The sequence below is a fragment of the Ranitomeya imitator genome, chromosome 6, assembly GCF_032444005.1.
Source record: "Ranitomeya imitator isolate aRanImi1 chromosome 6, aRanImi1.pri, whole genome shotgun sequence".
Lineage (NCBI taxonomy): Eukaryota > Metazoa > Chordata > Amphibia > Anura > Dendrobatidae > Ranitomeya > Ranitomeya imitator.
This window is the reverse complement of record NC_091287.1, coordinates 102,721,205-102,736,252: the sequence shown is the minus strand read 5'-3', so window position 1 is coordinate 102,736,252 and position 15,048 is coordinate 102,721,205. Positions and strand designations below refer to the sequence as shown.

General features: G+C 41.5%; 1 protein-coding gene and 1 long non-coding RNA gene across 2 annotated transcripts; both read right to left on the bottom strand.

Annotated features, from left to right (window-relative positions):
- Nucleotides 1–1,117: 1,117 nt before the first annotated feature.
- LOC138643589 (microtubule-associated serine/threonine-protein kinase 3-like) lies at nt 1,118–8,140 on the bottom strand. The gene is made up of 14 exons (XM_069732462.1): nt 8,067–8,140; nt 7,151–7,289; nt 6,918–7,050; nt 6,606–6,771; nt 6,343–6,444; nt 5,984–6,106; nt 5,739–5,839; nt 4,279–4,370; nt 3,831–3,919; nt 2,676–2,756; nt 2,442–2,522; nt 1,895–1,975; nt 1,663–1,743; nt 1,118–1,501 (listed from the first exon to the last, which is right to left on the bottom strand). The coding sequence occupies exons 1-14, from the start codon at nt 8,086–8,088 to the stop codon at nt 1,404–1,406; spliced, it is 1,389 nt and encodes a 462-aa protein (XP_069588563.1). The 5' UTR covers nt 8,089–8,140; the 3' UTR covers nt 1,118–1,403.
- Nucleotides 8,141–9,472: 1,332 nt separating this feature from the next.
- On the bottom strand, nt 9,473–10,663 carry LOC138643588 (uncharacterized). The gene is made up of 3 exons (XR_011314199.1): nt 10,518–10,663; nt 9,971–10,058; nt 9,473–9,541 (listed from the first exon to the last, which is right to left on the bottom strand). It is a non-coding gene; the product is annotated as an uncharacterized lncRNA (long non-coding RNA).
- Nucleotides 10,664–15,048: the final 4,385 nt, after the last annotated feature.

The window sequence follows — 15,048 nt, the reverse complement described above, 5'->3', positions numbered from 1 at the left end:
CCAAAGTACCGGCCACAGGTACAAAAGGAGTCCAGACAGCCCTGAAACAAGTGGAAATACCCTTGGCAGGTCAGGTTAGGATCCTTCCACTTTGCTCTCACTATTATTTCCTTGCTATATGAAGTGTCCTAACAAGGTCCTAGTTCTTTATTGTCCTGGGACAGTACCTGTATGGAAGGCAGCTTGAGCCGTTCCTTCTGGGGTCTCTGCATGGTGACTGGCCTTCCACGAAATGTTGGCAGAACCCCACCACAGTGGCGGACACCCCGGGCAGCAGCAGCGGCGGACACCCCTGGGCAGCAGCGGCGTCTGGAACCCCCTCATCCCAGCCTGCAGCAACGGTACCGTTAAGGTATAAACGCATTATAAGATGCACCCCCATTCCCCACCATATTTGGGGGGGGGGAAATGCATTTTATAATGCGTAAAATACAGTATTTAGTATTTGTATCCACTCATACATTTAGTCACTTTCTTGACTAACCATAGTGTTATACCATACTCGCAGTGTCTTTATGTAAAATTACATTTGTTCTTACTTGATAGTATTCAGATATTTTCAATACACTGTTGACAGCATTATGCAGCACGTCTCCCTACCTAACCTTGACATATGTCACTTTTACTAAATACAACTATGTTATGCGCCCTTTTTTCTTATTTTTGTGCTTCTCCCACACATTTTATACTTGACAAATGTTTTTTTAACATTTTCATACATTGTTCTATTGACTTTTTTTCCAGTTATCTGGTGTTTTGCTCCCTTTAATGCTCAGATTAGTTTTTCTTCGGAATTCATATCCTAGACGTATGCACATACTTCCTGTATTTATAAAATTACATAATTTATAACCTTGTGTACCTACAGTGCCTTGCGATAGTATTCGGCTCCCTTGAACTTTTTAACTTTTTCCCATATATCATGCTTGAAACATAAAGATACCAAATGTAATTTTTTGGTGAAGAATCAGCAACAAGTGGAACACAATTGTAAAGTTGAACGAAATTTATTGGTTATTTAAAATTTCTGTGGAAATTCAAAAACTGAAAAGTGGGGTGTGCAATATTATTTAGATGGTCAGAAGGCCACAAGTAGATGTTAGAAATATTTCCGCATGGGTATTATTTCTTACGTGTATTTGTGCGCCATCATATTCCACAGAAAATTCCCTATCAGTATGTCTTTGGAGTGTGGGAGGAAACCGGAGTACCCGGAGGAAACCCACGCAATCACTGGGAGAACATACAAACTCCATGCAGATGTTTTCCTTAGTGACATTTAAACCCAGGATCCCAGTGCTGCAAAGCAACAGTGCTAACCACTGGGCCACCGTGCTGCCCAAGTACAGATTTGATGATGGACTTGCTGTACTTTCTTCAGGGCACTAGATGTATATGGTGCCCTAATGACAGATTGGAAAAATGCATCGTTTTCTGATGCTGCGAGCAGCCCTGGATAGTCCACGCCGGCAGGATGAAATAATCCGTCGGAAGATGGAACCTATGAGAGGAGATATAAAACTAAAGTAAGTACGGTAATAGGATGATCATTGTCAGACATCATACATGTGACAATCCCACCACTGACAGATAACATCTTCTCCACATGAATTATTCTCACTGGCCAACATCAAACAACATAGACCTTATTATCACACTTACGTCTTCTAGGTTCTCGCTCTTCTACTATTTTGGCATTTTTCTCTCCTGCCAGTTTTATTGCAGACTTATTTTTCTTCTCAACTAAAAATTCATATAAAAAAAAAAAAAACAAGTCAGTGATCATTGTCAGTCATCATACATGTGGCAATTGTACCGCTGGGAGTTAACATCTGCTCATGAATAATTCTCAATCTCCGACATCATACAGCATAGACCTTATTGTCACACTTACTTCTGCTAGGTTCTGTCTCTGCTACTATATCTGGGTCTTGATCTTCTCCCAGTTTTAATGCAGTTGTTTTTTTTGTCTCAACTGGAAATTTATGTAAAAAAGTCAGAAAAACAAGTCAATAATTATTGTTAGTCATAGATGTGAAAATCCCACCATTGACATAGAGAGATGAGCGAGTGTGCCCGTTACTCAAGTTTTCCGAGCATGCTCCAGTGTTCTCCGATTATTTTGGGAGTGCTCGGAAATTCAAATTTAGTCCCTGCAGCTGCATGATTTGCGGCTGCTAGACAGCCTGAATACATGTGGGGATTGTCTTTTTTTAGGAAATCCCCACATGTATTCAGGCTGTCTAGTAGTCACAAATCATGCAGCTGAGGGGACTAAAACTTAATTTCCGAGCACGCCCAAAATATTCGTAGAACACCTGAGCATGATTGGAAAACTCGAGTACGAGCACACTCGCCCATCACTATATATAATATATCCTCCTCGTAAATTAATCTCAGTCGCTAACATCAGACAACATAGACCTCATTGTCACACTTACCTCTGCTAGGTTCTGTCTCTGCTACTATTTCTGGGTCTTGCTCTTCTCCCAGTTTTAATTCAGATGTATTTTTCTTCTCAACTGGAAATTCATATAAAAAAGTGAGAAAAACAAGTCAATAATCATTGTTAGTCATGGATGTTAAAATCCCACCAGTGACATGTAATATATCCTCCTCGTGAATTATTCTCAGTCGCCAACATCAGACAACATAGACCTCATTGTCACACTTACATCTGCTAGGTTGTGTCTCTGCTACTATTTCTGGGTCTTGCTCTTCTCCCAGTTTTAATTCAGATGTATTTTTCTTCTCAACTGGAAATTCATGTAAAAAAGTGAGAAATGCAAGTCAATGATCATTGTTAGTAATAGATGTGAAAATCCCACAATTGACATATAGTGATGAGCAAGTGTGCTCGTTACTCGAGTTTTCCGAGCATGCTTGGGTTTTCTCTGAATATTTTGGGCATGCTCGGAAATTATATTTTAATCTCCGCAGCTGCATGATTTGCAGCTGCTAGACAGCCTGAATACATGTGGGGATTGCCTGTTTTTTTGGAAATCCCCACATGTATTCAGGCTATCAAGCACTCTCAAATCATGCAGCTGCAGGGACTAAAACTTAATTTCAGAGCACGCCCAAACTACTCAGAGAACACCCGAGCATGTTCGGAAAACTCGAGTAACGAGCACACTTGCTCATCACTAATTGGGGAAGGGCCAAAGAGCACAGGCGCATGTGCACTACAGTATTTTGATCTGCCTTCAGCAGGGCAGAGGAAAGTGTGCCTGCGCAGGAACGTAATGGGGGAACACTGTGTGGATGACATAGGACGCATCATCCACATGAAGCAGAGAAGGAGAACGGCATCGTAAGAAGAGAGGAGGCTCTGGATCAAGAACAGTAACGCCCATCAGTCCGGACTGCACCATCAGTGAGTATAATAAAATGTCTTTTGTTTTTTGAAGGGCAGCTTGCAGACTTATATACAGAAATTCCAGAATGCTGAAGCACGGAGCTGATAGGTGGTGTTCTTAGGTTATAGGGGAAAAATCTGGTGACAGGTTCCCTTCAATATGACATTAGTTGCAGCAGTGTTATCATATAATCATTACATAAAACATCTGTGTCACATTAAGGGTACATATAGGGTTAGTTTGGGGCTTGATCGAGCCATGGGCACAGTATTTGTGATCAGTATCAGGCACCAGACTGTATGGCCTCTTATACCTTTTAATGCACAGAACAAAAGAGTGAAAATTTTGTACATTAAAGTGTTGGATTGTTGTTTATTTTAAAGGCACAAAAAAGCAGTGATTTTATGTAACATTTACATTACACCTATTGGTCAGTGGCGACATCAAGATGTCCTATAGACCTGCACATACCTGACAATATGGGAGATGGTGTCTTGTTGTTTTTAGCAGTGAAATACTCACTATCACCATCATTTGTAGAAGGAGAAGATTCTTTCTGCCTGTTTGGTAGAAGAAAAATAAATAAATTACAAGTAAAAGCAATTAAAAGTAAAAAGACTCCTTTCTGTATGGACAGTTAGGACACTTGGACAAAATGGAGGGGATACCTTGCACAGGACTGCCTTCTATCAGCAAGAATGAAGAATAACTAGTATTAAAGGGCTTTAATAAAATGGAAATTAAAGGCTGGTCACAATTATCAACTGTTATCACCAGCGTTATCACAAGCCAGACCCTACAGTGATGATCAATCATGGGGTGGTGGGTTCTGGATGTAGTATTGTGTCATGTGCGTCTTGTATTTGGTATTCTGAAGATATGTCAGTACTATACCCCATAATAATAATAATCTACTCACACGTCTGAGAGTTTTGTGCTGGTCTCTAGAGAAGAAACTGGAGATGGCTCATGATCTTCATTGCTCATCATCCTGGTATTGGTGGCAAATATCTGAAATACATAGAGTAAAATCAAATATATATATATGTAGTATTTTAACCCCTTCACGCCGCGGCCCTTTTTCATTTTTGCGTTTTAGTTTTTCGCTCCCCTCCTTCCCAGAGCCATATCTTTTTTTTATTTTTCTGTCAATATGGTCATGTGAGGGCTTATTTTTTGTGGGACGAGTTGTCCTTTTGATCAACACCATTGGTTTTACAATGTCTGGTACTAGAAAATGGGAAAAAAATTCCAAGTGTGGTGAAATTGCAAAAAAAGTGCAATCTCACACTGGTTTTTGTTTGTCTTTTTTGCTAGGTTCACTAAATGCTAAAACTGACCTGATATTATGATTCTCCAGGTCATTACGAGTTCATAGACACCAAACATGACTAGGTTATTTTTTATCTAAGTGGTGAAAAAAATTCAGAACTTTGCTAAAAAAAATGCGCCATATTCCAATACCCATAGCGTCTCCATTTTTCGTGATCTGGGGTCGGGTGAGGGCTTATTTTTTGTGTGCCAAGCTGACATTTTTAATGATAACACTTTTGTGCAGATACGTTCTTTTGATCGCCCGTTATTGCATTTTCAGGCAATGTCGCGGCGACCAAAAAAACGTAATTCTGGGGTTTCAATTTTTTTTCTCGCTACGCTGTTTAGCGATCAGGTTAATGCTTTTTTTTAATTGATAGATCGGGCGATTCTGAACGCGGCGATACCAAATATGTGTAGGTTTGATTTTTTTTTTACTGTTTTGTTTTGGATGGGGCAAAAGGGGGGTGATTTAAACTTTTTATATTTTTTTATTTTTTTCAGATTTTTAAAAACATTTTTTTAAACTTGCCATGCTTCAATAGCCTCCATGGGATGCTAGAAGCTGGCACAACTCGATCGGCCCAGCTACATTCCAGCGATCATCAGATTGCTGCTATGTAGCTGAATTGCAGGCTTGCTATGAGCGCCGACCACAGGGTGGCGCTCACAGCAGGCTGGCATCAGTAACCATAGAGGTCTCAAGGACCTCCATGGTTAGCATCCTGATGCATCGCTGACCCCCTATCATATGACGGGGGTCGGCGATGCACTCATTTCCGGCCGCGTGGCCGGAAGGGGTAGGTAAATGCCGCTGTGAGTGTTTGACAGCGGCATTCAACAGGTTAATAGCGGCAGGTGGATCGCGATTCCACCTGCCGCTATTGCGCACACATATCAGCTGTACATAACAGCTGATATGTCGCGACTTTGATGTGGGCTCAGCTCCGGAGCCCACATCAAAGGGAGAGACACGACATGTGCCGTACTAGTACGGGGCATGTCGTGAAGGGGTTAATACTATTTTTAGTTATAGTTTTGTGGATTTACTGATCATATACTTACCTTAGAAAGTCTTTGAGAAGATAATACATCGTTTAGGCTTTCTTTCCAACCAATGACTTCACCCTTATGTGAATGCATAGGTTTGAGTCTCCTATTGCCAGCTACAAAGTACAAGTATTAGCAGAGATTATTAATATAGTCACAGTCACCATGTTATTACTAATAATGATGGGAACATATTGTCACATAAAATGAAAGACAAGACAAACGGCAGCTTTAACCAGATGACGTCTTATTCTACTTACTGTGAAAGTAGTGAGTGTCCTCCTCTGAGTTAAGATTTGGCCTAAACTGCGGCTTCTGATTTTGAAGGTTCTCAAAATCTAACTTACTCAGGAATGGATGACTCTTGATTTCATTTGCTCCTCCTGGAAACAGAAGACAAGAAAAAAGTGATTCAGACAATGTTAGGAGGACTGTACATTTTATGTTAATCTAAACTGAAGACATAGCAGAGCCAACATATACTGTAAGTCCTGGCATGGAGATGGGGAATAGACAAGAAGGTAAAGCAGAGACCTCAGTGCTCATCCTCATGGAAATTATCTATTTGTAAGGTCACAGAGGAGTTATAAGTCATTATTAATACTACTATATACATTACCTGTCCCGAGTCTACGTCTTGGATTTTTCCTGAGCAGCTGAGTTATGATGTTTTCAGCATCGGGATGAAGAGCAAAATTTTTAAATTTCAAAGTGATGTCATCTGTTATATAAAAAGTAATTATTACAGAAAAGAAAGTCTCTACATTTACTATCATTTAAAAACAAATTATCAAAAACAACAAGTAACTAAACCAAAGAATGAACCTAACAACTGAACCAAATTATTATGGCATCACACAGTAGTCAGATTATTTTACTTACCCGTGACGATTCTGTAGAAAATATCTTTTGTACATCTTCCTTTAAATGGCACATGGCCGGTAAGAAATTTATATAAGATGATCCCTATTGCCCACCAGTCAATAGGCCTTCCATAGCCCTCCAGTAAGAGGACTTCTGGGGCTACATAAGACAAGGTGCCAATCGTCTGGAAACCAACAGAACAATAAGAAGATGATCAATGAAAATAACTTTGACAACTAATATCAGTGGAAAAGTTTTCCATGTGAAAAATATCATAGAATCAGAAATTGATCAGATCTGTAAAGAATACGTTTTTTATGTATAGCTAACCTTATAATCACTGAACTCTCTGATGATTTCTTTAGTTCGAGCCTTGTAAATGTCTGATGTTGGTCTCATGAGTCCGAGTTTTGAAAGCCCAAAATCGGTGACTTTGATATGTCCAGTTGATGATACCAGGAGGCTGTGAAAGAAAAGATATTGTCAGCCCTAAGTAATAACCCGTAGACTGTATACCAAACTATAACTGTCTTTCCCTGTATTAAACTGCTGCATTTACTTACTTCTCAGGCTTCAAGTCTCGGTGAACCACACCATAGCTGTGCAGATATTCCACAGCAAGAACCGTTTCCGCAATGTACATGCGGGCCAAGTCAAGGGGTAAACGACCATATAACTTTATGAGACTGCTACAGTCTCCTCCTAGAGCAGAAAGCAAATATGACAGGTAAGGGTTTACTACAATGTAAATTACACACGATGAGTGTGAATGAGAAATAAGCTGAGACATTGGGGCAGGGAGTCAATCATAGAGATACACTGTGTGCTGTAGAATGCATACTGTATACTGCAGACTAGTCATGTGATGTAGAGCGTATACTACAGAGTAGTCCTATACAAAAAGAGAGCTCAGATCTGCCCCCTGCTGGTAAACTCTTACATTGCACTGTGACAGCAGGTAACCTGGAGGCGAGCTGCTCTAAGCACTCATCATCCCCATTTCATGTCAATGGTTTGCTATGGCTGCAGAAGACTACTATCCTTGCCATTATGGTACTTCTGTGAAGGTCAGTGTGTAGCTTGGCTTCATAGGGGACCAAGATTTTCACCATATTCTGCAATATGCATATTGCAGTACATAGGAAGTGCGATTATATAATCACATGTTCAGGTCCCTTATGGAGACTAAAAAATAAAATAATAATAAAAATATTTGGGGAAAGAAAATTAAATCTGAAAATCATTCTTCCATTCAAGATAAATAATAAAAAAACAAAAAACTCAGATGGAATTGCAGTGTTTTTGTTGTCCCAACATCAGAAAAAAAATGCAATAAGAAGCAATGAAAATTATTATCTGTCAGAAAGATGTAACCCTCCTAAACTGTTCTTATGTAGATTAATGAAATATAAATACCTTGGTACCTTTATATATTTAAGCAGATATGGGCTGGATATAGATACAGTGGATATATCTTACCTGCTTCAAAGTCCATGACCATACACAGATGTGTTTCAGTTGGGAAGGAACAAAGCGTGGAGACAACAAAGGGACAATCAGAGAATATTGCAATATCCCTTTCCAGATAGGCCCTTTCAAGATAGGATGGATGATCCAGGTTTCTCCTGGCTTGTTTCTTCATGGCGTATACCTTGTTTGTGTCTTTATGACGCACTAAGTGGACGACCCTGTAGAGGAGAAAAATCCATAATTTATACAGAATTCTTACTAACAGTCTGTCTATATGTCAAAAGATCTTTTGTACTATTAGTTAATAGTGAAGAGCGAATATACTCGTTACTCGGGTTTTCTGAGGATGCTTGGGTGTTCTCCAAGTATTTTGGCGTGCTCGGAGATTTAGTTTGTATCACCGCAGCTGAATGATTTGCGGCTGTTAGACAACCTGAATACATGTGGGGAGTGCCTGTTTGTTAGGAAAACCCCACATGTATTCAGGCTGTCTTGCAGCCGCAAATCATGCAGCTGCGGCGACACAAACTAAATCTCCGAGCATGCTTGGAAATCTCAAGTAACGAGCATACGCACTCATCACTAATAGTTAATACTAGATGTATGGCCGTCACTAGAAATCAATATCTGGAAATACACAAAATAACTCAGCAGGAATGATCACTTATGGGAGGTATTCATCCATATCACATCATAACTGAGCTGAATCGTGACAAATAGATGTGGACTAGATGACTAGATGTAGATTAGATCTAGTGCAAAGTGATATCAATAACAACAGATCGGCTCACAAAAAACAAGTCCTTACAAAGCTCCATCGGATGAAAAATTAAAAATGTTTCAGATCTTGGACAACAGTAATATTTAGACGTAGACTCATATACAGGAATTTCCCCAAGGCAGGAGGACATATAGACAGAGGATTCATCATAAGAAGTTTGGAAATAATGTAGCTTATCCATAAAGCTCACCCATAAGATCCACTGCTGATCTCTTTGATCTGGGTAAAGTCGCTCATGTTTGGTTTACTCATAGGGTTCAATGATCTGATCACGGCCTAGAATGATAAGAAATGACAATGAGACATAAAAGTTGCAGGAAAATAAAAGCTGCAGATGCAGGAACTTTTCCCCTACATTATGTCCCTGCAGATTACACTGCAGGAGATGTAGAGGACATGATACTAGCAGGACGCTTCCCAGATACTATTATATTATAGGGATATCCTCCATGCACATATATCATTGTACTGGAGGGGATGGTAAGGGACATCACACTGAGGAGACAGGAAGAGTAATAACAGGTCCAATCTACATTAAGAATAGAATTAACCCGCTGCCCTATGGGGTGTAACATGTGATATGTAATTCATACCCCGTTATCTGATGATATACAGATGTCTTCTCTGATACTTACACTGGCAGATTCGGGGATCTCTGGTGTCTCAGATATTCCACCGTCAGCAGTTGCCGGCTCAGTTGTCTCTAATATAATGATAAAATAATGAAGAGACATCATGTATTAGATATCAATATTTAATAAATAACACATCGATATAAGGAAGGAAAGACAAGTAAATGGTATAATACTAGTTATATGGATATTCTGCACATACTGTATATAACTATGGCACATCCATAGATAGATATACTCTACCATAAATGTGTGATTGTTCTGGGTCTGACAATGACTTGAATGGGGACCCTATGAGGTTCCTTGTGCATTTTGGGGCTGAGAAGATCTCAGAAGAGAATCAGAGGGGTTTTCAGAATTGCATGGGCCTTCTCTATTATAGTCTATAGGAGGTCCAGGAGCCGTCACTGGCCTCATACATAGGATGAAGAGTAAATTTATATATTCTCTGATATCTCCATAATTTTAATGTTTGTAGGAATATGAGATGATCAGCTTACCTTCAATCGTTTTTAGCCGTGGCTCACTGGTATTGGGGTCAGCGATATTTCGTTGTTGCCCCTCTTTGGAGTCACCGTCCGGTGTTTCCTAATGGATATAATACGTACAAGTAATACAACTTTTACAAATACTTAATTACAGTACACAAAAGACAGAAAGGACTAAACCTGAATTTACATAATTGCGGTATTGCTTGGAATATACACCGCCGCTCCGTCCAGTAAATCCACATTAATATATAAGGGACTTGTATATACAACAGTTCTCCAATATCATCTATTACCAGAACTGCAGCATTTACAAGCAGGCAGATTGTGAAGATAGAGTGAGACAGATGTGATATGAAAGGTCCGCACCACTGAGTACAGCACAGACTGTCTCCACAGAGGATGGAGCAGAGACGGGCGGCCATGACATATCCTGTATCTGCCGGTAGCGGACTGTGAGGCTTCTAATATGAGAAATATGACATTCTGCTATATGACCAGTAATCTGGAGAAGATCAGACAAGATAGACATGAGATATAGAAGATGACGGATTCTTACCAAATGCTTCAGTGAGGGGGCCATAAATTCTAGTACATCCAGGAACTTTTGGGCCAATTTTTTTATAAAGGCCAGATCTCCACTTTGGGATCTTTCTTCAGCCTATAAAAATTGAAATAAACATAAAAGGAAAATCATGAGAGAAAGTAGAGACTATAGGACACTATTTATGTCACCATTTTACTCCTGCAATCTTCAGCTACAATTAATACATATATGGATATTTCGTATAAGCGATAAATTAAATTGCTCTTGGCCAAAATACATATTTCATGTAAATAAACTTGTTATAAATATTATTCATTATTATTTTATACGCTTTGCCCAGTTTGTCTGTTACTTGCCTGTTGTACTAATGTCCTGATGCTCATATGTAAATGCTCAAGATATTCTGAGCTTATACGACCTCGGTGGTATTTGGTCAGGCAGTCGCTCACTAGCTTCATAACCATCCGGTAAGTGAAGCTGAGGACGCCATCGGGTAGTGGTAGCACAATGTCAGGGGCATAGGTGGTAAGAATCCCCTGGAGTAGTGCCAACACTTCAAGTTTATGTGAAGAAATTCCAGACATTTCAAGCAAATCCAAGCGCAGTCAGTATATCACCAGCTTCGCAGCCAATCACTGACAACAATGACTCCTGGGAAGTAAGCACTTGGTTAAGTAGTGGCGGTGCCTTATGATGTCATCATGGAATCTTGTGGAGGAATGTTAACATTTCATCGGTGATGTCATCATGGAATCCGGGGATGGAATCTTTACCCAATTACATCCTTGAAAGTATAGGTACGTCCAAGGTTGTGTCCCTGTCTTTTTTAGGCAGCGCCAGAGCCCGCATCTCTACCCGCACATGACAGCTGATTTGATCAGCTGTCATGACCCACAAATAGATGCAGATGGATTTCGGCTGTCAACCACTTAAATGCCGCTGACAATCACTGACAACAGCATTTAAGACGTGTTGACCGAAGCCATGTCACAAGTCTTGCTCATGAGCGCCCTTGTCACATGATTCTAGGGTTGCGATGGGTGGTAACGACAGCTGGGGGTCTGCAGAAGGCCAGTGTGAATGTCCATTGGTCACATTTTATGTACGCCGACTCATGGCCGGCGTTCAGATTTTGTTTTCCACCACATAAGTAAAAAAAGAACCTATATATGTTTGGTATCTGCATTCTCATACTGACCCGTAGAATCATATTACCAGGTCAGTTTTAGCATTCATTGAACATTTTAAATAAAAAAAAAAAAACTGTGGAATTGCACTTTTTTCGCAATTTCACCGCACTTCAAATTTTTTCCCCGTTTTCAAGTACAATATATGCAATCTATGGTGTCATTAAAAACTACAACTCGGCCTGCAAAAAACAAGCCCTCATAGGCTATATTTATGGTAAAAAGGAAGGGGAGAAAAAAAACGAAAGCACAAAAACGGAAAATCGCAAGGTGGTGAAGGAGTTAAAGGGGCATCTCACCATAAAAGGAAGTTGCCTAGCAACATTCTAGTAACAATTAAGGTGGCAACATTATGGGTTGAGCATCAGAACCAGAATCAGGGAAAGAGGAAAAACTCTTTGCTCTTCTAATCAGGCTTTAATATCCGTCTTTCCCCCCAAAAATGATTTTAAACAGGTTTTGGATGCTACATATTCTTTGCATGTGTAAACATTTACTTTTTTTACATATTGTGACCAGGGTGGACTGGGAGTAAAATTCAGCCCTGGCATTTTAGAGCATGCAGGCCCACACTATCACCGCCCCCTTCCCCAGCTTGTATTTTATGATTATTATCCATTATTATTTTATATGATTTGCCCAGATTGTTTACTTGCCTGTTGTACTAATGTCCTGATGTTCATCTGTAAATGCTCAACATATTCTGAGCTTGCTTGACCTCGGTAGAATTTGGTCAGGCAGTCGCTCACTAGCTTCATAACCATCCGGTAAGTGAAGCTGAGGACGCCATCGGGTAGAAGTGGCATAGTGTCAGGGTTATACTTCTTAAGAATCTTCCGGAGTAGTACCCACACTATAAATTTATCTGCTAAAATGCCAGACATTTCAAGCAAATCCAATCGCAGTCAGTATATCACCAGCTTCGCAGCCAATCACTGACAACAATGACTCCTGGGCAGTAAGCACTTGGGTAAGTAGTGGCGGTGCATTATGATTAGAGTTGAGCGACCTTGACCTTTTTAGAGTCGAGCCGGGTTTTGCGAAACCCGACTATGTCCAAAGTCGGGTCGAGTGAAATCGGCCGATTATGACGTAAAGTCGGGATCGACCGAAACACGAAACCCAATGCAAGTCAATGGGGCAGCATAGTCGGCAGTGAGTGGGGGCCAGGAAAACACCTAGAGTGCCCATTTTAATGTCAAAACCATCCATTCTTCTTAATGAAGCTTGTCAAGCGTAATTTACCTTATAATAATTGGAAGGCATTTGAAATTGGGGGTCATTTGGCTAAAGTTGTGGGGGGTAGGGCTGGTTCAAGTAATTAGTGGGCCCAGGAAATCTGGACCACGTCACGGCAGTGGAGCAGGGAGAGGTAAGTATTTCAACTTTGCAAGTGCTGTGAACCTGAGCAAGCAGGGGGGGCCCACTCGTTGGCATTGGCACTGGCACAGGGCCCCTCAAAGTACAGCGGTGTGTTTGCACGGCGGGGGCGCCTCCCACCGGCAGCAACACTTTTGCGTACTATGAGAGGCCCTGTGCCAGTGACGTCGCCAACTAGTATTCCTCCCCCCACCTGATGAAGGAACCTGCACTTTCATCTGCACCTTCCTCTTTGTCCCCGTGTAAGGTGGTATGGTATGCGGGAAGAGCAACCTGACTTTCAGCAGGGTCACAATGTTGTTGTGTAGCGTGCACGGGGAATGTTGCGTTATGGGTCAATGTACCAGCAGACTCATCTATCACTGGCTGGGCAATGGGCACGATGAAGTGGAAACACAGATATAGGCCCAAAGAAGAAAGTGGGCTAAATGCAGTTCAAAATTGGTAACACAGGAATAACCAGGGGGCATTGCAGTGGAGGACAACTGGAATGAGAGGCTGACACAGAGAGTAGGGCCAAATCAGTAAGTAGTCGAAATGCAGTTCAAAATTGGCAACCGTAGTAAACAGGCGGCACAGCTTTGTTCAGTGGAGGAGAACAGCAAGGAGTGGCAGACACCGATAGTAGGCCCCAAACCAACTAGTACGCCAAATGCAGTTGTTCCATTTAACCACAATTTAATGAGAGCCTGAAGATAGAAGCTCAGGAAAGGCAACCTGGGGAACACCTTGGAGTGTAACACACCATCTCTCTCCACCCCATACCCATTTTGTAGGCCTAATGCTGTGTACTTTTCTACAACTACTAAACGAGAGTCGGAAGACCGAAGCAATGGCAAGGAAACCTGGGGAACACCTTGGAGTGTAACACACCATCTCTCTCCACCCCATACCCAATTTGTAGGCCTAATGCAGCCTACTTTCCGACACCTACTAAACGAGAGCATGAAGATCGAAGCTCAGGAAAGGCAACCTGGGGAACACCTTGGAGTGTAACACACCATCTCTCTCCACCCCATACCCATTTTTTAGGCCTAATGCAGTGTACTTTTCTACAACTACTAAACGAGAGTCGGAAGACCGAAGCAATGGCAAGGAAACCTGGGGAACACCTTGGAGTGTAACACACCATCTCTCTCCACCCCATTCCCCATTTTTTAGGCCTAATGCAGCCTACTTTCCGACACCTACTAAACGAGAGCATGAAGATCGAAGCTCAGGAAAGGCAACCTGGGGAACACCTTGGAGTGTAACACACCATCTCTCTCCACCCCATACCCATTTTGTAGGCCTAATGCTGTGTACTTTTCTACAACTACTAAACGAGAGTCGGAAGACCGAAGCAATGGCAAGGAAACCTGGGGAACACCTTGGAGTGTAACACACCATCTCTCTCCACCCCATTCCCCATTTTTTAGGCCTAATGCAGCCTACTTTCCGACACCTACTAAACGAGAGCATGAAGATCGAAGCTCAGGAAAGGCAACCTGGGGAACACCTTGGAGTGTAACACACCATCTCTCTCCACCCCATACCCATTTTGTAGGCCTAATGCTGTGTACTTTTCTACAACTACTAAACGAGAGTCGGAAGACCGAAGCAATGGCAAGGAAACCTGGGGAACACCTTGGAGTGTAACACACCATCTCTCTCCACCCCATACCCAATTTGTAGGCCTAATGCAGCCTACTTTCCGACACCTACTAAACGAGAGCATGAAGATCGAAGCTCAGGAAAGGCAACCTGGGGAACACCTTGGAGTGTAACACACCATCTCTCTCCACCCCATACCCATTTTGTAGGCCTAATGCTGTGTACTTTTCCACCAACTACTAAACGAGAGCCGGAAGATCGAAGCTCATGAAAGGCAACCCGGGGAACACCTTGGAGTGTAACACAACCTCTCTCTACACCACGAAAGGGCTGATTCTTAGGAAGGAAGGCTGTTGTAAATAAGCATTGCGCGTCCGAGGGTG

Bases quoted from the DNA above. Each gene is read 5' to 3' on its own strand.
- LOC138643589 (XM_069732462.1), bottom strand. From the start codon at position 8,088: ATGGTCATGGACTTTGAAGCAG. The intron at 7,051-7,150 runs GTAAGTAAATGC...TTTCTTTCACAG, and splicing joins CGAGACTTGAAGCCTGAGAA to CCTCCTGGTATCATCAACTG. The intron at 1,744-1,894 runs GTAAGTGTGACA...ATGAATTTTTAG, and splicing joins AGAGACAGAACCTAGCAGAA to TTGAGAAGAAAAATAAGTCT.